The sequence below is a fragment of the Terrapene carolina genome, unplaced genomic scaffold (assembly GCF_002925995.2).
Source record: "Terrapene carolina triunguis isolate 2854851 unplaced genomic scaffold, T_m_triunguis-2.0 Scaffold662, whole genome shotgun sequence".
NCBI classification, from domain to species: Eukaryota; Metazoa; Chordata; order Testudines; family Emydidae; genus Terrapene; species Terrapene triunguis.
The window spans coordinates 571282-596006 of NW_020665013.1; the positions used below are offsets into that span (position 1 = coordinate 571282).

Here is a 24725-nt window from a genome sequence, read left to right on the forward strand (position 1 = left end):
GGGGGGGGGGGGGGCGCGGCAGGAGGAGCGCTGCCAGAGCAAAAGGGTGATAAGGCAGGAGGAGCGCCGCTGAGGCAAAAGGGCAGCAAGGCAGGAGGAGCGCCGCTGGAGGGGGGTGGGGGGGAAGGGCGGCCGGAGGAGCGCTGCCCTAAGATTGGCCAGAATGCTGCCCCTTACAGTGTGCCGCCCCAGGCACGTGCTTCCTACGCTGGTGCCTGGAGCCGGCCCTTCGAGGTATCCTGAGGGAAGAGTGGGAGTTCCACAACGCGGAGGAGTTGACAGTGGCACCCTCACTCGTTCGTTCGCTTTCAGCGTATTGCGATGTATTGCAGTTTACGTGTGCCCGGTTAAGTGGATTTATGGATCATATTATCTAGTTTTAACTAAACTAACCCACACAAAATGGACAAGTGGCTTAAAAAGATTCCTGCAAAGAAACCACGGATTGAAGATAATACTAATAACGCGAGCACAAGCGAACAACAAGAAAATGACAGAGCTGACGGTTCTCCTACTCCTAGTACAAGCTCTTCGTCAGCCACATTACAAGGTAAAAACAATGCCGATCTAATCAGATCTGACAAGAAGTCGGCCAAAAAAATTCGAAATGAGCAAGAAGACTATTGTAAATATGGATTTACATCCACTATCGTTAACGATGAACCTCTCCCTAAGTGTATATTGTGCCTTGAGATATTAGCTAATGATAGTATGAAGCCATCACGATTAGCAAGACATTTAAAAACTAAGCATCCAGAACATGAAGACAAACCTCTACAATTTTTTCAGCGATGTTGAAATTCATGCAATACTCAATCCAGTACTTTACAAAATTTCACTAAACTTAATGATAAATGTTTAGAAGCTCTCTTGAGGTTTCTTACTTAATAGCGAAAGACAAAATGCCACATACCATTGGGGAAAACACTTGTTCTTCCTGCCACGGTAAAAATGGATGAAATAATACACGGAAAACAATATGGTGACAAACTAAAATGCATTCCTTTGTCAGCAAATATTGTTGGAAGATGCATAGAAAACATAGCTGAAGATTCTAAGAAACAAGTATTAGAACAAATTACACAGTGTGGGAGGTTTGCTATACAGTTGGATGAAAATACAGATGTTTCTAACATGTTTCAGCTTATGGTATTTGCTAGATTCTGTTTCGGTAATGAAATACATGAAGAACTACTTTTTTTTTGTGAGCCACTAAAGGAAAGGTGTGTAAATGACTTCTTTAATAAAACACAGTTTTTCCATAAAACATTAAGTGTAACCACTGATGGAGCAGCTGCTTTTGACTGGAATAAAGAAAGGATTCCAGGGTAAGGTTACAGAGAGAGCACCACACGTGAAATTAATTCACTGCGTCATTCATAGGCAAGCTATTGCAGCAAAGAAGTTGGATCCAGAAGTGCACAAAGTGCTACAGGATGTCATCGATGTGGTTAATTTTATAAAAACAAGACCTTTAAATAGTAGAATCTTTACAATACTTTGTAATGAGATGGGGAGTGACCATGAAAACCTTTTGTACCACACAGAGGTTCGCTGGTTATCTCGTGGCAAAGTGCTTAAGAGTTGTCGAACTTAAAGATGAGTTACGCATTTTTCTTTTACAAAAAGACAAGTGTTCCAAATTTGCTGGCCTTTTCTGTGATGACAAGTGCCTGTCAGTAGTATGCTACCTAGCAGATATTTTCAAAAAAATAAACACACTTAATCTGTCCCTTCAAGGTAAAGGTGACGTTTTAACAATGAGTGAGAAAGTAACTGCTTTTCGAAAGAAACTCGTGCTATGGAGAGAGCATTTTGAAAACGGATGTTTGGAAATGTTTCCATAGTTATGTGATTTTGTTGCCGAAAACGATGTAAGTGTCACCTGTAAAAACTCTCATATCTGCACACTTAAACTTGAAAATAGAATTTTCTAACCTGTTTAAAAATCTTCCAAACGAAGAGTTTCAGTGGGTTTTGAACCCATTTCTTAAATTATATAAAAATGCAACACCTTCCGATTAGTTTGCAAGAACAATTGATTGATATCAGGGAAGATGGAAATTTACTAGCCGAATTTCAACAAAAACCTTTGCATAATTGGTGGATGGGACTGAAAAATGAGTATCATAATTTAGTAAGTGCAGCCAACGATGCACTTCTTCGATTTGTATCTATGTATCTTTGTGAGGCATCTTTTTCAGTTAGGACAGCCATTAAAACCAAGGTGCGAAATAAACTGAACTTAGAACCAGACCTTTGAATCGCTGTATCACCAAGTGTTAAACCAAGATTTTCAAAAATAAAGAAGCATATTCAATCACATTGCTCTTACTAAAAATTATTATTAATTATTTTTAGTGAGAGCAAAAAGGTTTTTTTGTACCGTTAATAATAAAATAAAAAAATATTTTAAAAATATTGCTTTTCATCTCTCATCGTTTTTGTTTGTGTTTTATAATGTACATAATATATTAGTATAGTAGTACATGTATATAATTTATACATAAATAAATATACATATATTGGGGATGTGTGCTCAAAAATTTTTTACTGATAGGGGTGCGTGATCAAAAAAGTGTGGAGACCACTGGATTAGAGAATGGGGTGTATGTCAGGAATGAAGTTCATATAAGACTAAGTACTATGGCATCTTATAGTAGAGGTAAATGTGTCAAACTGGACATGTTGGAGTTTGAGAGTTACAGGACTGAGCAAAGTTGGCAAAGTTTCTGGAGTAGAGTTGATTTTGGAGGAATTTTAAACTATCTTCTGACTTTCAAATGCATAGTTTTTAATGATACAGAATGTCTTACAAATTTAAGGTGCCACAAGTACTCCTCGTTCTTTTTGCTGATACAGACTAACCCGGTTACCACTCTGAACCTGTCATAATGTCTTAATGACTCTTTTGGTTAGGATTAAATATGTTAATAATCTTAATATTTTCCAACCAAAAAACACTGATTAAGATACTTTTGAAGCTTCAACTGATGGATTTTAAGTTCCAGGGAGGGATACCAAGGATGGCCATTCTGGGTCAGACCAATGCTTCAGAGGGAATGGACAGACCGGGGCAATTATTGAATGATCCATCTTCTGTCATCCAGTCCCAGCTTCTGGCAGTCAGAAGTTTAGAGACACCCAGAGAGCAGTGGTGTGCTCCTTAACATCTTGGCTTATAGCCGTTGATGGACCTATCCTCCATGAACCCAGCTATATTTTTGCGCTTCACAACATCCCCGGCAATGAGTTCCACAGATTGTGCGTTGCGTGAAGAAGTATTTCCTCATGTTTTAAACCTGCTGCCTGTTAATTTCATTGGGTGACTCCTGGGTTCTTGTGTTATGTGAAAGGGTAAATAACACTTCCTTATTGACTTTCTCCACAACATTCATGATTTTATAGACATCTATTGTTTCTTCCATTAGTCGACTCTTTTCTAAACTGAACAGTCAGTCTTTTTAATCTGTCCTCATGTGGTAGCTGTTCGATACCTCTAATCACTTTTGCCCTTCTCTGTACTCTTCCAATTCTAATACCTTTTTTGAGATGGGATGGTCAGAATTGCATGCAGTATTCAAGGTGTGCACGTACTATGGATGTATATAGTGGCATTATGGTATTTTCTGTCTTATTTATCCATTTCCTAATGGTTCCTAACATTAACCATTTTGACTTTTGCTGCACATTAAGCAGGTGTTTTCAGAGAACTATCCACAATGACTCTAAGATCTTTCTTGAGTCATAAAAGCTAATGTAGCCCTCATCATTTTGTATGTGTAGTTAGGATTGTTTTCCAGTGTGCATTACTTTGTATTTATCAACATTGAATTAATCTGCCATTTATTGCCAGTCACCCAGTCTAGTGAGATCCCTTTGTAACTCTCCACAGTCAGCATTGGACTTGAGTAATTTTTTGTCTGCATACTTTGCCACCTCACTGTTTTAACCCTTTTTCCAGGTCAATTATGAATTTGTTGAACGGCACTGGTCCCAGTACAGATCCTTGCGGGGGACTCTGGTATTTATCTCTCTCCTCTATGAAAACTGTTATTCCTACCCCTTGTGTCCTATCTCTTAACCTGTTACTGATACACGAGTTACCAGTTATTTATTCCATGTCTGCCTGTTTTGCTTAAGAGCCTCCCTGCTGTGGGGTGGCGCTGATACACTGCCAGACATTTGAAGCTGTACTGCTGTTAACTTTAAGTTGTTCTTTTTAGCAGTAAGATTTTTGGACTAACATTTTGAAAAAATATCCTTAACTTAAGTATTAGCAATGTTCAACGGGCAGCTGCTTTTTGACAGACCAATGCATGTAAAAATGGTAAGTATATTCAGTCCTCTTACTGTGTAATGTGATATCAGAACTTGTGTTGGATATCTTATGGCTGGCATTCAAACTGTGGTCCATGGAACACACAAGTTGAGAACCAAGCAATGTGTTAATCTGGTGTGGCAGGGGAAGGCAAGGAGAGAAATGGAGATGCAACTGTGAGCATTGTTTCATCACATTTAGTTTGTAGGATGAAATGTGAGAGGTCATCAGACTGGTTAAGCACTCAGAACTCTTCACCATCGTGCTGCTGCTTCAAACCCAGCCTAAGCATATAGGAAAGACAAGCAGCTATCATAGAATGGTGGTGTGGCAGCATAACGGAGGCAAAGGAGCAAATGAATCTGGATTTTGAACTAGTTTCATCACTCAAAGCTGGAGTAACATTTTGTTTACTGATACATATCTGTCTTATGGATAGGATCGCTGTTTGTAGAGCACTCTTGAGGACAGCTGCAATTGCTTTAACAACGCTTTAGTGCAGGTTAAAATAATTTTATTTACGCCATCAGCAAGCATCTAAACTATTTAAATACATTTGATCTTGTTAGTGTAGCTAAATCCAGATTTCCAAGTTTCCCCTATTGCTATTTCTCAAGCTGCATTGAGGAGGCCAAAGTGCCAGTACCTTGCCCATAGAGAATTCTCTTCTTGGGTAATCCCCCAAAACGTACCTTTAGGAAATGGCCATATTTATGAATTACCTACTTGGCAGTAAGTCCATAGTACAGTTATGGATGTTGTTTGCCAGGAATTGTCATAGCTTTCAGAGAGTTGGTTCCATTGAAAGGTGCTGCCAGTAATCTCGTGTGTGGGGTTTAACGCTGTTTAACTGGTTTCAGGATGAGCGAGCCTTTCCAAAGGGGGACTTCTTCCCTCCAGAGCGACCTCAACAGCTTCCTCGTAAGTTGCTTTAAAACCAACACCTTGAATTTTTAGCTTGCAGGAGTTCAGTTTGCTATACTGCAGGAATGGTGCAGGAAAGCCTCCTTGGCAAAGAGTTGCCATAAAGCTAATGTTGCTAGGTGAGGTGGGGAAGGGCTTTTATTTCAGGTACTCCCTAATACTCAAGGCACCAGGAAGGGTTAGCCTCTGTGGTTTGGGGATCCCTCAATCAGTTCTGGGTCAAGGGAAGGTCAAGATGGTGTCTGGAAACATCATGCCTCTTAAAGGAAGGAGGCTGGCTTTGTGCTTTGGACTGTGTAGCATTTAAGTATCCACAGGGATGCATCTACAATCCCTAGTAAGTGCATTTGTATGTGGGACGGAAGTTGACTGTTTCCTTACTTTGGCTATTGAATGATCAAGAACAATACTCTAAAAAGGATGAGATGTGCCCCACTGGATTCCCACTGATCTCAAACTGAGGGGTGTTAACTTTTATATTGACTCGTTTCTTATCCTCCATCATCCAAAAGTAAATGTTCATTCTTTTTTCCATCTTGCTGTTTAGAAGACTTTCAGCTCTTGCATCAGGGCTTACCTTTGAAAGTACCTAAATGGGGAGAGGGAGGGAGATGCTTGAGGAAGTAGAGAGAGGTGGCATCACACCACCTATCATCGCTATTTCAGATCCAACTTCAGAGCTTTGAGAGTTCACACTTAAGTGCTAGAAATACAGAACCAAGAGTGGGAATCCACTGAGATCTTCAGAACAAAATAGTAATTTTGTCACTTTAAGAACAAAGCTTGCTATCATCTGTGCCAAAAAAAAATAAATTACTTTTTTTCTCTAGATGGGCTTGGTGGTATTGGCATGGGATTAGGACCAGGAGGTCAGCCTATTGATGCAAATCATTTAAACAAAGGCATGGGAATGCCCAACATGGGACCTGGAGGTAAGAAAATCACACTTCTTACTGTGTGTGCGCTTCATTAAGTCTTTTTCCTAGCTTTTCATATGACCTTAGGGTTGCTGTCTTTCCAGTAAAGAGAACCCAAAACATGCTTCAAAAAATCCAAACCGCTAAAGTAAGTATTTTTCCTCCTTGATGATCCAAACTAGAGTGGATTTATGTACCACCTTAAATTCTATTGGTTCATGTACCACCTTAAATTCTAAATGAATAGATGGAACATCAAGCTCACATACCACCCGTGGTACATATACCACACTTTGGGAACCCCTTGTCTAGTACATATCTCATTTTCTGGTTCTTGTACACTAGGAGCAAACAGTACAAGGGGATGTTAAACTTTCAAAGTAGTCTTCTGTTGAAAACTTCTTAATGAGTTTGGAAAGCCTTTTGATTTCAGAAATCTACATTTAGCCCTCGAACTACTTGATAGTGTTCCCTCTTATCAGTGTTCCTCTATGGTAATATTCTGAGGTGGGATTGTTTGTGCTTGGGTCAGGCTTTCTTTTTATGTCCAATAAGGAAGTGGCACTTCACCTGAGGCTATAATGCTTCTTGTCAAAATAGAACACACAAGTTCCAAGTCAGATACCTGAAGGTGTTGCATTTCAAAGTATTGTCATAATTCATAAGTGATTTGTGGCTTCCTACTAGATACCAAACATCAGTAACTGTTAATTTGACCTCCATTTAGAATCCATAATTCTAAGTTGCCTGGAAAATGAATACTGGATTCATTACATGCTACTGTGAATGAACCAATTGAGAAGTTGCATATCTAACAACTTTCAATTTGTGTAAGCTCATGATTTTTCTGCTGTTTTGTCCTTTTAGAAAGGATTCCATGTCATCTTCTCCCCCAAAGAGCTCTTGTTAGTGATCCGCTCGTTCACTACTTTACTCTGTATAAGCTTTTAAACCAAAATCTAAGTCCCCATTCCTGCAAACATCAGATTGATTGTATGCATGTATAATTCCATCTGTAAATAAAGCTTTCTTTTTTTATTTTGAGGAATGGGAATGGAAGGCATGGGCTTTGGAATGAATAAAATGGGAGGTAAGCTACTGTACATGCAGTTCTGAAGTGCAAATAGCTTTTTCATATATAGATATATCTTTATCTGTCTTTGGTATTAGCTAACATTTACGTAGGCTGACATCTCCCTGGAAATATCTTAATTTAGGGAGAATAATGCCAGATAAGCATTTGTTTACTTGGAAACAGTCACTGAGTCAGTGGTGACCCTTGTTTTTAAAGCAGTAATAAATTACCATATGTTGTGCTAATAGGTATTGTGCTCCTTGAGGGGTGAGATCTTCAGATGAAATATAAACCAAGATGTTAACCACTTATGACTCTTAACGACTGCTGCTGGATATTTACAAAAGTTAGAGCATGGGCTTGTGGCCATATTACATCTTGAGACTAAATTGAACAGTTCAGTTACAAGGAATTTCTTTGTTAATGCTAGTTTTAATTTTGTAAACATTCCCTTATGCCTCCAAGGTGTACTGTTTTGAGATGGCATTTTACATGTGGCTGCTTTTCCTAGAATATTCCTAGCAATATTACCAAAGAGTAAATAGGTGGAATAACACATTCTGATATAGTGTGGTGACTTATTTGAAATGCACTTTTTAATGTCACCTTTATCTTAGAGATACTATAATTTGTTTCAGGGATGGAGGGTCCTTTTGGTGGCATGGACAACCTGGGTCGCTTTCCATCTGGAATGAATATGGGCAGAATGAGTGGTGAGGCACTGATTCCTACATTATAGATCCCCAACCTCAGTAAATGTCTTGTCATGGAACTCTTCTCCCCCCCCCTCCCCCCCCCCCCCCCCCCCCCCCCACACAAATTTGGATGGTATAATTGAATTAGTAATGATTGGCAGTCCTGTTGGAGCATTGTATGCTTTAAGGCTACCTACAAAAGAAAGGAAAAGAACACATTTCCTTTATATTGTGTAAAGAGAACCTGAAAGCTTTATTTTTTTGCTTGTTTTTACCACTAGCGGTAACAGCAGTGTCAAGTTTAACTTTTGCTGTAGGTCTCCCTGGAAAAAACTGGAGTTTTCTCAATCTTTTCTTGTCGGAATGGGAGTGATGCATCTTCAACAAAGATCTCATTTTCCACTTGTTAAACATTTCAGTTAAAGATGCCAACAAACAGTTCCAACCAGCTTGACTAAAAATTCCTTTTCCCTCTCAATTGCTCAGGTTTCACTTGTGATAGCCCTTTTTACTCAGTTCCCTAGTCTTCTGGGATGGATAAGACCTTACCTTCATGTGTAAATTAAAATTAGGAAAACCCTTGAGTTTTGAAAACTGATTTAGCCTTTCTTTATTCATCATGAAGAAGCAAAAATGATCACAATCAATCTTTCCCTTGCAGATTCACATTTAAAAATAAACACTTGTTTGCTCTTATGGGGTATAAAACAGCCTAAACTTTCCAGAGCTTTTCCTGACCACTTTCTAACACTGAAATATTAAATCCTAACTTTGAGGAAATCTTGGCTAGCTCTTGGGAGGACCTGGATAGAGTGATATTACAGTTGTACCTGAAAAAGTTTGGCTTCCTCATCATCGTAAATAGGTTGAGAGAGGAGTGTTGATGTTCTGTTAAAGGACAGAGCAGGAGCTTAGGTTAGTCCTATGTAATCCATAGATACAGGTCCTCCAAACACCTTGCCAAGATCCACTAGGAAAAGGAAGTGCAAGGATCTGAAATTTCTGTGTGTGTGTGTGTGTCTGTATCTCAAAGAAGCAATACATGGCAAAAACACTTGTTTCACAGTTCACCTGCTAAAATATTACAAGAGACATGTTCTCTTCAGGATGTCTAAGTTGTCCTGGAAATCTACTAAATTAATACTTTCTGCAGAGATGGATCGTGCGATGGGCGGAGGATTTGACAGAGACTTTGGAAGAAATGAGATGGGAATGTCTCGTAGTTTTGGAGACACCCTGGACAGGGGAATAGGTAAGCAAACAAAGGCTGTATTTGTGCTATGCGCAATTCATCTGAATTGTGCTTACAGTAGTGACAAGTAATGTTTGGAATAATCTCTTCTGCTGTGGTATGAGAATCTAGTTGCAACTTTGACTAAAATTTAGTGTACTCCCTAAAATGTATTTGAAACCATGCCTTTTGAGAAACTACGTGTTCTCATGAGCTGTATGGGAGGTATCCCAAACTGAGTGGTTCTTCAAGTGATTACATGTGTGCATTCTGCACACAGTCATAGGATGGATCTACAACCTATCCTGAAGGACGATCCATCACTCTCACAGATCTTGGGAGAAAGGCCAGTCCTTGCTTACAGACAGCCCCCAAACCTGAAGCAAATACTCACCAGCAACCACACACAAAAACACTAACTCAGGAATCTATCCTTGCAACAAAGCCCATTGCCAACTCTGTCCACATATCTATTCAGGGGATACCATCATAGGACTTAATCACATCAGCCATACCATCAGAGGCTCATTCACCTGCACATCTACCAGTGTGATATGTGCCAGCAATGCCCCTCTGCCATGTACATTGGCCAAACCGGAAAGTCTCTACATAAAAGAATAAATGGACACAAATCAGATGTCAAGAATTATAACATTCAGAAACAAGTTGGAGAACACTTCAATCTCCCTGGCCACTCGATTACAGACCTAAAAGTCGCAATATTACAACAAAAAAACCTTCAAAAACAGACTCCAACAAGAGACTGCTGAATTGGAATTAATCTGCAAATTGGACACCATTAAATTAGGCTTGAATAAAGACTGGGAGTGGATGGGCCATTACACAAAGTAAAACTATTTCCCCATGCTTCTTTTTCCCTCCCTACAGTTCCTCACATCTTCTTGTCAATTGCTGGAAATGGGCCATTTTCATTACCACTACAAACAGTTCTTTTTCTCTCCTGCTGATAATAGCTCACCTTAACTGATCACTCTCCTTATAATGGGTATGGTAACACCCATTGTTTCATGTTCTCTCTCTCTCTGTGTGTGTGTGTGTGTGTGTGTATGTGTGTATATATATATATATATATCTATATCTTCATCGGATGCATGCAGTGGAAAATACAGTAGGAAGTGGGCTGTAGCCCACAAAAGCTTATGCTCAAATAAATTTGTTAGTCTCTAAGGTGCCACAAGTACTCCTGTTCTTTCAGCAGCTTGTTGAGTTTTCAGAAAAGGTATCAGAGTCCTGTGGCACCTTATGATGCATCCGACAAAGTGGGTATTCACCCAGGAAAGCTCATGCTCCAATACGTCTGTTAGTCTATAAGGTGCCACAGGACTCTTTGCTGCTTTTACAGATCCAGACTAACACCGCTACCCCTCTGATACTTGACAGAAAAGCTATGATAGTGGTAGCTGCTTTTCTGAGGAGGCTCAGAGTACAAGTCTACCCTGACCTGGATGACTGGCTAGTCAGAGGCCAGTCCAGGGTTCAGGTACTGTCCAGTCTATCTCTCATGTAGTCAATTTGTAAAACCCTGGGTCTGCTGATCAACTTAGAAAAAGCTACTTTGCCCAGATCAGAGGATAGAGTTCATAGGAGCAGTGCTGGACTCTACTCAGGCCAGAGCTTTCCTTCCCGATATAAGGTTCCAAACGGTTCGATCCCTTGTTGCTGATCTCAGTGCTTACCCACAACAGCTCAAAACTGTATGAGGCGCTGGGGCATATGGCACATACATAGTCCAGCATGCCAGCCTACATCTCAGGACTCTTCAGAGCTGTCTGACCTCTGTTTATTCATCAAATCTTCAACATCGGGACTCTGCTAAATGTGCCCTCTTGAGTATTGACTTCTCGAAACTGGTGAACAAACCCAGTCAGTGTTTGTGCAGGCATTGCCTTTGTCCACCCTCAATCTTTGCTGATGCACATGTCTGCCCTTGGGTGAGCGGCTCATCTGTTGCCCTCCATACTCAGGTTTTATGTCCCTCAAGGGGACCTCGCTCTACATATCAGCATCAGGGACCCTACAGGCTGTCTGCCTAGCCTGGCAGTGGAAAAGTCTGTTCTCTGACAACACAGTGGCAATGTTGTACCTCAACAGGCAGGGAAGAGCTTGCAATTCCCCACTATGTCGAGGCAGTTCAGAATTGGAATATTGGAGCGCCAGTTCAATCATTCTTGAAGCCTCTTACCTTCTAGGGCACAGAATGAGTGGGCAGACTGCCAAAGTGGATCATTTACGAGTCCCCACGAGTGGTCTCTCCAACCAGATGTAGCCAGACGCATTTTCCAGAGTGGAGGAATCCTCAGATAGGTCTACTTGCAACCAAAACCCAACAGGAAATGCCATCAATTTTCTATCTACCAGGTGGCAGTCCCATTTCCATCAGACACTTTCCTGATACCCTGGATAAACCCTACTATGTTTTCCCAATTCCACTCTTACAGTGTTGCTAAAGATCAAACTGGATCATGCCGTCTATGTTAATAGCCCCAGAGTTGCCCCGGCAGCACTGGTTCCCCACTCCCCTGGATCTGTCACTGGAGGCTCTGATTTTGTTTCCATTGGACCTAGACTTAATCTTGCAAGATCACAGTCAGCTGTTGCACCCAAACCTATGGGCAGGAACTTATATTAACAGCCTGGTGCTCTATGGCTAAAATCCTAGACGAGCCTGTGAACTTGCTCCAAGCAAATGACTTGTTGAATAGTAGAAAGTCCTCCACCATGTTGAAGTGGAAGTGTTTTTCCATCTGGTCTTTTGCCAATGCAGTCCTCAATTCAGCATCTCGTGGATAACTTACTACACCTAAAACATCAGGGTTTGGCAATTAGTTCTCACTTATTAGCAATATCCGCTTTCCATCCTCACATGGTCAACAGTTCTATATTTTCTAATGATATAACAATGAGATTTTTGAGTGTCCATTTAGAGTGTCCATCCTAGTCCATTTAGAGCTCATTGTTATGGCTCTAGTAGAATCTACATTTTTTTTTTTTAATAAACACATTCCCCTTATTTTGAGATATACAGAGCTGGTATATGGAAATCATTTCACACTTTCATAACATATTATGCATTGGATATGACATCCAATCCCAGCGTGGTAGAGCAGTACTCCAATCCTTGTGCAAGTAGAACTCCACATCGCTCCATCCAATTTACTATGTTGGTTGCCAAACTGTCCCAAGAGTGGGAATATGCAGAGGACACTTGAAGAAATGAAGATAGGTTACTTGTAATTGGAGTTCTTTGAGATGGACACTGCATATTCATACCCCCAACACCCTTTCCCTATTCCTGTGGAGTCCAAATTAAAATACCCTAGTTTTTCTGCTGTCAGAGAACTCTACTTACAAGTAACCAACCTTCATTTTAAATTAGTTCATGTTATTTAAAATCTACCTGCTAACCACATCAGTGAAAGGATGTGAACCACTCTGATCCACCTATGTACTGCCTTTACCTTAGCTTATGTTAGTTGAAGTTTTATAGTTAGTCAGTTTTTAGAATGTTTAGTTTAGATTTAGACTGGATCGTAAATTTAAGGGCAGCTTTATTGTTCAGTATGCACAATCCCAGTGTGAAGAAACGCTAGTTCAAACGGTGCAGCTGGCATCTCACGCACATATCGGATGCCTAAAATGATTCAGGGAGAACCATTCCCCGGCATGTTGTGCTATCTGCACCACATTTGAACCTCAAGCCCAGAAAGAAGGACCAAATAAACTTCAGGCCCTTTTATTACTGTTCAAATTTTGTGGTGTACTATAATGTCAGCACTGGTTGCAAAAATGTCAGACTACATCAGCATCTCGTACATAATCATTCTTCAGAAATATTGGGAAGTTGTAAATGAGCCTGAGCCCAAACATGCCTTTTTTCCCCCTTTGAGTCACAGTGGGGTTCAAATTTGTCTTAAGATACAAATGAGCATGCAGCATTTAAATACCAAGAGCTTATCCCTTCATAATAAAACACCTGCTAGCTGAGACCACTCCCTAGGCATGAGCTGAAGATGTCAGCTGTCAGCAGTATAAATACCGTATGTTCTTTGTTAAGCTACATTGCTCAATAGATGGCAGCATGCTCACACAAATGCATAATATAGTGCCTAATCCTGCTCAGACAGTTGCCAAAAGTCAAACAATTGTTATGCTAGAAAGCAAGCTGTGATTAACTTATCTTTTCAAGGAGATGAGGGAAAGTTTTGGAGTGATATAGCTGATTTTTGGGGCTAGATGTGCTCAAAGAAACTTTAGACATGGATGGTAACTGAAATTACTCCTGTTTGCAGAAAACTTATCACTGGTATTAACAATAAACCTGACGCTTTTCAGGCCAAACAGATTTTCCAAGCATAAATTATTGGTGACAAAACTAGGCCTTGGTTGCAACCCTAATATACACTTGGCAACATACAGAACTTAATTACTTTTTAAAGTTCTCTATAAACTCAACTAATGAGACCCTGTATTCCATAGCAAGTGACACCCAAATTATCTGGTTTCTGTAACAGACACAATTCTGTAGCAGATTTAGGAGCGTTCAGAAATGGAGGAATACATGGAAATAATACGATCAGTACACTAAAATCAAAGAAATAGTTAAAATATTTGTTTGCTTCTCTCCACATTAAAAAGCTAAATATACTGCGGGCTTTTGCCTTGGCAGTGAATACTTGCACTGGAATCTGTTGGTTTTGGCACCAGGAGAAAGCTAAAACTCTTGGCTTGCATCTCTTTACCACTTCTGGCTGGCAGGAGCAGAGTCTATTCCGATCCTTTTGGGAGAAGGGTCTTGAACTCGTTCTACTCCCAGCAACTAGCAACCTCACTGCCCAACCCCAATATCTGCTAGTGCTTGAGCAGGCTGATGTTTTGACAGCTGAAATTACACTTAAATTGTTGATGTGAGCTGTGAACACAAATCCAACAACTGTTCTCTTGAATTTGCCGGCTTCAAACGCTGCATCTCTTTACACTTGGTTCACATTTGAAAGCTTTATGTGTAAGGGCTAGACACTTGACTTCTCATAAAAAAAAATAAATAAATAAACAAATACCCTAGGTTCTCAAGCACAGTTCTGCTTCAGAATCTGCAACTACAGAATACACAGGACACTAACAAATTGTACAGTTTCAAACATCAAGAATATCCAGATGCATCAAATTTAATATCCTCTTCACATGATCACAGGTAATGACGTCTCAATGCATTGTGTTCTAGGTGGAAGTGCCAGCATTCCTGGAATTGAGAGGATGGCACCCGGCATTGATCGTCTGGGTGCGGGAATAGAAAGAATACCTTCTGGGATGGGACATGGGATGGAGAGAGTAGGGTCTGAAATAGATCGAATGGGTCTTGTTTTGGATCGCATGGGTTCTAATGTAGATCGAATGGCCCCAGGAATTGATCGAATGGCCCCTCTGGGCATAGACCACATAGCTTCCAGCATTGACAGAATGGGCCCAACCATTGAGCGAATGGGTTCTGGTATAGAAAGAATGGGTTCTGGAATAGGTTTTGGTATTGATAGAATGGGTACTGCTATTGATCGTGTTAGTACCACTATGGACAGAATGGGCTCAGGAGTAGATCGCATGGGTTCTGGCATGGATAGGATGGGTCTAAGTATGGATCGTATGGTACCTGCTGGAATGGGAACTGGAATGGGTCAAGTTATAGATAGAATGCCAACTGGACTAGATCGCATGGGGGCAACTAGTATGGACAGAATGGGATTGGATCGCATGGGGGCCACTAGTATGGACAGAATGGGATTGGATCGCATGGGGGCCACTAATATGGAGAGAATGGGGCCTACCATGGGGCAGGGAATGGGGGCAGGTATAGATCGGATGGGACTTGCAATGGGAAGCAGTTTTGAAAGAACAATGGACATGGATCGTGGAAACTTCGCAGGCAGTTTTGCAGGCACTCTTGGAGGAACCGGAGGACCTGCAGCTGGGGTGGCCAGAAAAGCCTGCCAGATATTTGTGAGAAATGTGAGTAACACTTTCATAATCTAGATGACTGCACAGAACTCTTGTGTTGGTGCTTAGAGGATGAAGAAATGCTAGTACTAAGTAGTTGCATATTTTGATGGCTTCAGTTAGACTATCTTAAGTATTTGTGTAGTCTCTATCAAATGTATTAATGCTGCACAGGGGACAGTTATATAAGGTCTGAGTAGAAAAATCTTTCATTTAATTGCTACTAACTGGACACACAACCCTCCACACCTGTAAGTGCGGACAGTGCAATGCTGTGTGTTCCATGTGTTTTATACTTCTGGTGCTAGCAACTCTTAATTATTATATTGATAAACTATGGAATAGATTCTCAGTGAGTGACTGCTTTCTTTCTCCAGCTTCCTTTTGATTTCACATGGAAAATGCTGAAGGACAAATTTAATGAGTGTGGTAAGTTACTTTATACTACCGAAGAACCTCCAAACAACTTACTGTAGGACAAAATCATTATGTAACATATCAGAAATTCTCTTTCTGAATCATAACTTCAACTGCTGCCTGTACTACTTAACCAAAACTTCATACAAACCTAGGAAAATATTGGATATTAGCAAAAACCTGTATTTTGAATAAATGCTTGTTGCACAGTCCTCAACTGTGTCAGGTTTTTATCCTCCCCAATAATTGTGCCTTCTAGTGGCAATACTCTCCACCAAAAGTAACATGCAATAATTGTACATCTTTCTTGCAATAGTTGGAGACCGCCTGGGTACATCAGGCTTACTAGTAATCCCATCCCTACCAGTAACTGTAAATCATTGTTTCTTACAGGAGTTTAATAGATCAGACAATTCGAAGTACTCCTCTAATGGAAAACTTTAGTGTAAATAAGCCCCAAACCTTCTCAATACTAAAATAGAGACTGTCTTCTGTAACATTGAGCCATGAGCTCAGCATTCCACTTGCTGGTTATCAGTTAATACCAACATTCCATGACTCTTCTTCACTTTAAAACTCTAGTCCTGTGTCTCACCAGATTCATCCAATAAAAGATTAAGTTGAAATCTAACCAAATTCCTTTAATCTTTAAATCATCTCCAGTAATGTAACACTAAAGTGAAAGGAGGAAATGGCTTCATTTACAAGAGTTCATTATGTACATCATGGGGTCTCAACATGGAGAGGGTGGCAGGTCTCAAGTAGGTCCAGAAGGACTTGGCTTTTGGACTAGATGGAGGCAGATTCAGAAATTCTTCCTCTTATTATGTAGAGGAAAAGATTGAGAACTGCTGGCACAGATGATATGACTTACATGTAGAAATATTTCAGAACACAAATTAAGTTTAGAACCATTCAGTTAATGGTCACGTATTTTCCCTGCTGTGCTGGAAGGATTTCTGGATGTGGGTAAGATTAATCCAACAGATTAATCTTACAATGATGTGGCTCATGTATTTTGCTGGAATGGCTTTGTAGGGATATCTTGGGAGGGGGATGCCAGATATGAAGCTGTTTGACGAGTTTGAGTTTTACTTACCTATAGTTAGTCCCATATGCTGACTCCTTGTTAGTTCCATCAGTGAAGAAGAATAATACTGCACTGTGGCCTTCACTACAAAATAGAGAGGAGCATCAATGCACCCTTCCTGTGAACTCCTTAAAAAGGGGGGCAAGTCTTGTCTGGCTCTCTCAAAACTGAGTGTCAAGCTGCATCTTCTTAAAACTGGGAAATGCTTGAAAGGGGTAGATCAGTGGAAAGAGAAACAGATTCCAATCAAATATCTTAAGTGAGGCAAATTGTTTAATTTTGAGAACAGTCCTTTATAGTCAATCACACCTGAACTGTTTCTGCTGCATTTGACTCCAAAATATGTTCTAAATGTACATCTTTGTATCACTGTATTTGGAATGCTCTATTGGAGACCTTTCAGAGTCTTAATCACAAGATCATTTCATATAGGAACCTGGTTAGGTATTAAGCTTCATGCAGTAATTTCACTACACTAAACACAAACCCTTTTGTTGCAGGTCACGTGCTGTACGCAGACATCAAGATGGAGAATGGGAAGTCCAAAGGTTGTGGTGTTGTTAGATTTGAGTCCCCAGAAGTGGCTGAGAGAGCTTGCCGGATGATGAATGGGATACAGCTTCGTGGCAGGGAAATTGATGTGCGAATTGATAGAAATGCTTAAATTAGTTGCCTTTTTAAACACTGATACCAGATCTTTTGAATTTGTATTTTTCTTGTTAACCATTTTAATTTGACTGGATGTAAAGACATTACAAAAATTCAGTTGCTTTCTGGAGTAATTTTAATTACTTTTTTAACAAATGGATTTCCATTTTACTGTTTTGCATTGAAACTGCAATGTGCACAATCTTTTTTGTAGTTGTGGCCTCTTGTTGACATTACAGATGTATACGGTATGACTTTGATAATAAATGCCGGTTCCTGAAAGCTTTCAATCATTGATCCATCAATTACTGGCAGCAAATCTTATGCTTAAAAAGTCTTGGTATAAATAGAGCAAGTAGTTCAGAAACCTAGAATGCATGTGCTGTGAAATATAGTTCATGTCTGGAAGCACCTAGGAATGTCTTAAACTAGCTTTTAAAACTTTCAAAGATGTGTGAGCACAACATGAGAACATTAAAATAATCCTGGTTCTTGCACACTAGCCTCAATAGCTGAATGTCTTTGGAGAACAGGTGACCCCACCTCAGTGGATTTCACTTAGTCTCATGCTGGAAGCAGGAACCCAAGTGGAAACTGCCATAGTTTCAAGAGACATCTTGTAACCGCATGATCTGTCCAAGAACTGCATTGTAGGGAACAGCGTTTCTTGCTGTTCCCTAGGCTTAAGGGAGTTAGACCATGTTGCAGCATGCTGTCGTTCCAACCATACCCAGAGCAGAAAGGAAACCATTCTTTATTTCTGTCTAAGATATTGACTAAGTAGTGAAGTGTGATAGTAGCACAGCTAAAGCTAGGAGGTACTTCTAGTGAAATGCAACAAATTAGCTGTCTCCCAGTGTGTGAAGATGAAAACTTGTCTGAGATGGGGTGAGGAGAAATAGATTGTGAGACTGATTCTCACTCGAGTAGTTACTGTCTGGTTCTTTGGCTCAGATCCACAAAGGGATTTAGGTGCCAAGTCCCAGTTTTAGGTACCACTGTGATCCACAAAACCCCTGTTCAGCAGCTGCAACTTTGTAAGTGCCTAAACTCACTCAGCACCTAAATTTCTGTCAAAAGTTCCTGCCTCTGCACATGCGCACTGCTGCTTTACTCTAGGTGCCCAAGGGCCTGTCTCATACCTGATCCACAAACTGGGGAAAGATAGGCATTCCTCTGCCTATCTTTCCCCAATCTTCCCTATAGGACCCAATCTGTTTAGGCATGCTGAGAGCAGGCCTACCAGCTCAGGCCCTGATCAACATCTGGCCAGACATGTAGTGTTGCCTCCTTTAACTTTCAGTCCAGTGGTTAGCGCATTCGCCTGGGAAGTGGGAGAGCCAGGGTCCAGTTCCCTGTTTCAAACCTAATTTTTACAAGGTGGAACAGCTTCAACTGGGAGCCCCCCATCAGAATGTCCCATAGGCTAATGGTTAGGGCACTCTCCTGAGAGGTAGGGTTTGAACAGGGCTCTTCTCCCTGTAAGGCAGAGGGGGAAACAGAACCTGGGTCTCTGCATCCTGGGTGAATGATCTGACCACTGGGATAAAAGTTTAAGGGAAGTACTATCAGTGGTTCTCAAACTTTTGTACTGGTGACCCCTTTCACCTAGTAAGCCTCTGTGTGTGCCCCCCTTATAAATTAAAAACACTTTTTTACATATTTAACACCATTATAAATGCTAGAGGCAAGGTGGGGTTTGGGGTGGAGGCTGACAGCTTGTGACCCCCCCATGTAATAACCTCGTGAGGAGTCCTGACCCCCAGTTTGAGAACCCCTGTACTGCCACCTCTGGCATAAACTCCATAAGCCACCTGACACCAGGACACTGTCCTCCACTGTGGATTGCAAACAGTGATAAGTGCCTCCCAGCAGCACAGACTTGGCATCTGTTAGAGGTGCAAGGCCTAGGACACACCCCTCTCATAAGCCCTCAAACTGACTACCTTAAGTGGCTCCCCAACTAGTATGCAAGCTGTTGTGGATTCCAATCTTAGGTGCCTATCTCACTCCATTGATTGTACAGGGAGCCTAGGTGCCTAACTCGGGCTTGGTTGTCCCACTGTTTATGCCTGGGGGAATTCTGTGCCATTGCACATGCGCAGAATTTGTTCCCTGCAGAAAAATGACTTTCTGGTGGGGAAGCAGAGGGAAACCACAAGAGCAGTTCTAGGACCCTCCCCAGCGGTATGTTTCAGGTGCCATGGGCAGCCAGCAAAGAGGTAAATCACTGTGGGGCGGGACTGAGGAAGACCCAACTGCTGGCTCCTATCCTGCACTGGGCTCAGCTGCTAGTCCCCGGCTGGGGAGGATGGGACTTCCTCTTCCCCTGCATGGCATCTGGGGCTGGGTCAGACTCTTCCCCTGACTGCAGCAAGCTCCCCCTGCCTCCCTTCCTGCACCCATCACTCCTCAGCTGCAGGGGAGGGATGCCTGTACAGGGAACTGCTCCCCTGTGCATCCAGATCCCCCTGATGAGCCTCACACACTCCCTGCACCTGGACCAGCCTGATGAGCCACCTGGATCCCCACTCCACTGAGCCCCAGTCCCCCAGCATCTGGACCCCCCACACTGACCCCCCCCTCCCACTGAGCCCCAACCACCTTTACCTGGACCCCCTTACCAAGTCCCATTACCATTGCACCCAAAATCCCCCAAACCCCTGTGCATCTAGATCCCCCACTGAGCCACCCCACACAGAACCCTCTCAACCTGCACCTGGATCCCCCCATACTAAGCCCTTCCACACTTGGATCCTGCCTTGCTGAGCCTGCCCACCCATGCCTACTGTGCCTGGCATGGAGGGGAAGGGCCCTGGGGTGTTTCTGGGGCAGGCCATCCTTGTGCTGTGTCACCACTGAGTCCGTGTCCTGGGAGGGTCGGGGGAGCTGCACACTGATCTCTCACCTCTGTGCAGCCATTGGCCTGTGTTCCCCAGTGCCATGCTGGAGCCTCCACATTTGACACATACCATTTGCAGAATTTTAAAATGTGGGCAGAATTTTAATTTTTTGGCACAATTTTTAATGGCACAGAGTGCCCGCCGGCATACACTGGTCCAGTGGTATGAGGCATCTAAAAGTACAGACATTGCAATGCTCCAGTCCCGTTGTGGATCCAGGGTCTTCCTGAGTACTGAGCTGGAAAAGTCAAAGCGATATAGAGAATTCTGGGTGCTTTTTATACCTGGAAATTCAGCCAGGTGTATAAAACTTGGTCAAGAGACTTGTAACTACTTACCAAATTCCCCATTCAGAAAAAGTACACACATGGCCTTGGACCCTAGTTGCTAACTTTCTAAATACTTAAACCCATCTTTTCCCTCTGGCCATGAAGATTTAACTAGGTCATTTTAAGTGTTGCTCCTGCCACACTAATCCCTGCAGAAGAGAGAGACTGGGTAACTGCTCCTTCGTCGGGAGTTGGATCATGTTCCACAGGAACCTTATTTTGGATGGGTTGAAGGCAGAGAGCACACTAATTTTATCCTACCTTCTGCAAAGGTGATAGAGTACATCTTACTAAGGCTGCTAGCAGCTATGGTGAGGATTGAGTGGCCAACTAATGCTATAATAATCCCAGACTATAAACTGAGATGGTGTTACACCTTTTGAAAAAGGGTTTGTCCTCCTGCAATAGAAGAAAAACCTTTTACAACCAGCTTAAGCTACAGAAAAGGATCTCCACCCCAGGGACAACACGAATTTAAATGCTTGTTTAGCTGTCTCCACACTCGCTCCTCTGATACTGGCAATGGTGAAGAATTGTATCAAACTAGCACAGTGCCCCAACACTTTAGAAAGGAGGAGGTCAAAAAGAAGCTAGACAAGAGTGAGGAGATAAGCATATCCCTCCAGGCTGATAAAGGATTTTAAATTGTCATGACTATTCATCCAAAGAAGTAAAAAGACCAAGAAAAACAGCAAGGTACAAGAGATTATTCAAGCCAAACAGGTATTCAGGAAAAGGAAGTCCAATCCTAGCAAGCTTACATGAAGGATTGTAAACTATGGTAAGTAGAATATAAAAAAGAATTTAGAAGGAATCTGAAGAGCAATTCAATTTTGTGCAAAATATATCAGAATAAGAAGCAGGCAAAATACTCTGGGTTTGCTGGACTGCCAAGGGCATAAAGGGAGAAATTAAGGAAGAGAAGGACATAGCAAGGAAGTCAGTTCTTTGCATCAGTCATTACCACAAAGGACACCAGGGAAAAGATCTAGCCTACACCATCTCTAGGTTAGGTGAGACCAGAGAAGTATCTCGAACTGACTTCAGCGGAATAGCATGATGGCAGATGAAATTCATTGCTGATAAAAGCATGGTAATGCACATTGGAAATAATACTCTGAACTACTGAGATATATTACTGGGTTCAAAATTTAAATACTGAAGAAAAAGACTTTGTCTATCATTGCTCAAAGTGAAACAACAGTCAAAGTGAATTACATTAGGCTGCATAAGGAATGCAATGGAAAAATAATATTGAAAAAGTTATGCCATTATATAAATCAAACACTATCTGAAAAAGGAAATAAGGATGTAGAGATGAGCAAGGAAAATGATTCGAGGTCTGGAAAGACGTTCATGTCATGAGGAAATGAAAAAGTTGGAATTGTGCAGAAAGGAGTAAGAAGGTGCATGAGAGAATACTACAAAACGCTGAACTGTATAATAGAAAAAAAAACAAATATGACAAGCTTGGAGGGGAAGATTGGGACGATAAACTTGAGTTGGGACTGGGACTGGCTAGGTGAGGAGAATGGGACTGGGATGAGGAGTCGGTCGTGGGGACGACAGGTTGGAGGGAAGAAGAGGTCAAGCTTTGGGGAAATGGGCAGATGAGTCTGTGGCCACTAGAGCACACTCCCCTCTAGACCTGGGAATGGAATCCAAGATTCCTGAGTCTAATCATTGCTCTGCTGTCAGCAAATATCTGTGAAACCCTTTGACAAAGTGTCTCATCCTCTAGTGCTGGTCCACATAGAAGATAACCTGCTGTTATCATTTACAATGTTAGCTCAAGTGGTAGATCCAAGGGTTCCAACCCTGGTGATGGACCCTGTGGGTGTCAGTATCATGTGACATGATAGAAATTGGTTTTTCAGTTTGCTTTTTTAAGAACGTAGGAGACTACACAGAAAAAGCTACATTAAAAACATTATTAGTGTTGCAAAGTCAAGTACTCAAAAGCTATGAAATGTCAGAATTAGGGTTCTTCTTCGAGTGATTGCTCATGTGTATTCCACTATAGGTGTCCGTGCTTGCCTAGTGCTCTCACGCCTCACAGGGCCTCCTTTCGAACCTCTAGCCACATGTTCGTGGTCCCACTTATCGTCGAAAGTGGCGTTCTTAGTGGCTATCACCTCAGCCCGCCGGGTCTCTGAGCTCAGGGCCCTGACCTCTGAACCACCGTATACGGTCTTCCACAAGGACAAGGTTCAGCTGCGCCCTCACCCCGCCTTTTTGCCGAAGGTAGTCTTGGCTTTTCACATGGATCAGGATATATTCCTCCCGATCCTCTGGACGAAGCCCCATTCCTCCAATGAGGAACGACGCCTGCACATGTTAGATGTGCGTAGAGCGCTGGCTTTTTACTTAGACAGAACCAGGCCTTTTAGGAAGTCCCCCCAGCTGTTCATTGCATCGGCTGAGCGCATGAGGGGGCAACTGGTCTCCACCCAGCAGATCTCCCGCTGGATCACCTCGTGCATTCGCACGTGTTACGACCTGGCAGGGGTTCCCCCGCCTCCTATTGTGAAGGCCCATTCGACGAGAGCCCAGGCCTCGTCAGCGGCCTATGTGGCTCATGTCCCCATTCAGGACATCTGTAGGGCTGCTATGTGGTCCTCTGTCCACACCTTCTCCTCGCATTATGCGATCGTCTCCCAAACGAGGGATGACACCGGGTTTGGTAGGGCGGTGCTCTGCCCGGGTAACACTTAACACTCCTACCCACCTCCATCAGGTATAGCTTGGAGTCACCTATAGTGGAATACACATGAGCAATCACTTGAAGAAGAAAGGACAGTTACCTGTTCCGTAACTGGCGTTCTTCGAGATGTGTTGCTCAGGTGTATTCCACGTCCCACCCTCCTTCCCCTCTGTCGGAGTTGTCTGGCAAGAAGGAACTGAGGGTGGGGGGAGCACGCAGCCCCCTTTATGGTGCGATATACAGGCGCCACTCCAGGAGTCGCAGCGGTGCTCCCCCAGTACGGGTACTGCTAAGGGAAAAACTTCTGGCACCGGTGCATGTGGTGAGCACGCACACCTATAGCAGAATACACCTGAGCAACACATCTCGAAGAACGCCAGTTACAGAACAGGTAACTGTCCTTTCCTTGTGAAACCTTAATTTGCCCCCCTTGGTGCATACATTATGGTATAGTCTGCAAATGCATGATCACATACTATTTTTTCCATCGGGCCCCTGCCTCGTTCATTGCACAGAATGGACCTGCTCTTGGGATGGAGCAGGTTTGTGTAGTGCAGGAGGCAGTAAACTGCAGGAAGAGAAAGGTTGGTCAAGTCAAATGAATGCTGCCCTGGAGAATTGGATTCTGCCCCTGCAGCTGATGCTGGGCGAGTCACCAGACTTTTCACAGGTGGTCACTCATTGCGTTGTCCTCATTTTTTGGGTGCCAGACTTGAGACCATGGAGTCTGTTTTTCTGGCCATGCTGAGTGCTCACAGCGATAACTGAAGTCAAGGGGAGCTCTGCTTTGAACATATAAAATGATATGCACTCTGAATAAAAAGGTCCTAGGTATCTCAAATCTCAAAAGGTCCTAGGTATCTCCAGAATTAGTGGAAACTTGACCATAATCTCTGTTCCTCAGTTCCCATCTGTAAAATGGGAATAATACCACCCCTTCACCTGACAGGGGTGTTGTGAAAAGAAATTAAGGTTGGTAAAGCACTTAGATATTATAGTGATGAGCACCACAGAGGAAATGAATAATTGTGTCTTCAGAGCAAAGTCCAGTACCTAAGGCCTGGGGCCAAACACTGAAGAAGAGAAAACACAATATTTAATAACAGCTCCTGAAGTGGGCACCGCCGGTCCTGTGCGTTGAATGAACGTGTCCTGTGGAAAAACCAGCACGGGAACAAGTAATTACAGTAGAACCTGGGAGTTCCGAACTGGCCAGTTAACCACACACCTCATTAGGAACCGGAAGTGCACAGTGAGGCAGCAGCAGAGACGGGAACAAAACAAGGCACCGTGTTAAACATAAACTACTAACAAAATAAAGGGCAGCAGCATTTTTCTTCTGCACAGTAAAGCCTCGGAGCCGTATTAAGTCAATGTTCTGTTATCAACTTTTGAAAGAAGCACTGTCCTGTTGTGTTCAGAGCTCTGCACACCCCCCATTCCCGAGGGGTCGGGACCGCTG

The 24725-nt window shown here is 42.3% G+C and overlaps 1 protein-coding gene across 2 annotated transcripts in view; it reads left to right on the plus strand.

Moving 5' to 3' along the window:
- The window catches only part of HNRNPM (heterogeneous nuclear ribonucleoprotein M), a 37193-nt gene extending 19576 nt beyond the window's left edge, over positions 1–17617 (plus strand). For both annotated transcript variants that reach the window (XM_024218980.1, XM_024218979.1), the window contains 9 exons: positions 4281–4330; positions 5182–5242; positions 6076–6177; positions 7208–7252; positions 7876–7950; positions 9086–9184; positions 14406–15184; positions 15550–15601; positions 17180–17617. In XM_024218980.1, the coding sequence (XP_024074748.1) occupies positions 4281–4330; positions 5182–5242; positions 6076–6177; positions 7208–7252; positions 7876–7950; positions 9086–9184; positions 14406–15184; positions 15550–15601; positions 17180–17343 (1427 nt within the window). In that variant the 3' untranslated portion in view covers positions 17344–17617. The remainder of the gene's footprint in view (positions 1–4280; positions 4331–5181; positions 5243–6075; positions 6178–7207; positions 7253–7875; positions 7951–9085; positions 9185–14405; positions 15185–15549; positions 15602–17179) is intronic.
- Positions 17618–24725: the final 7108 nt, after the last annotated feature.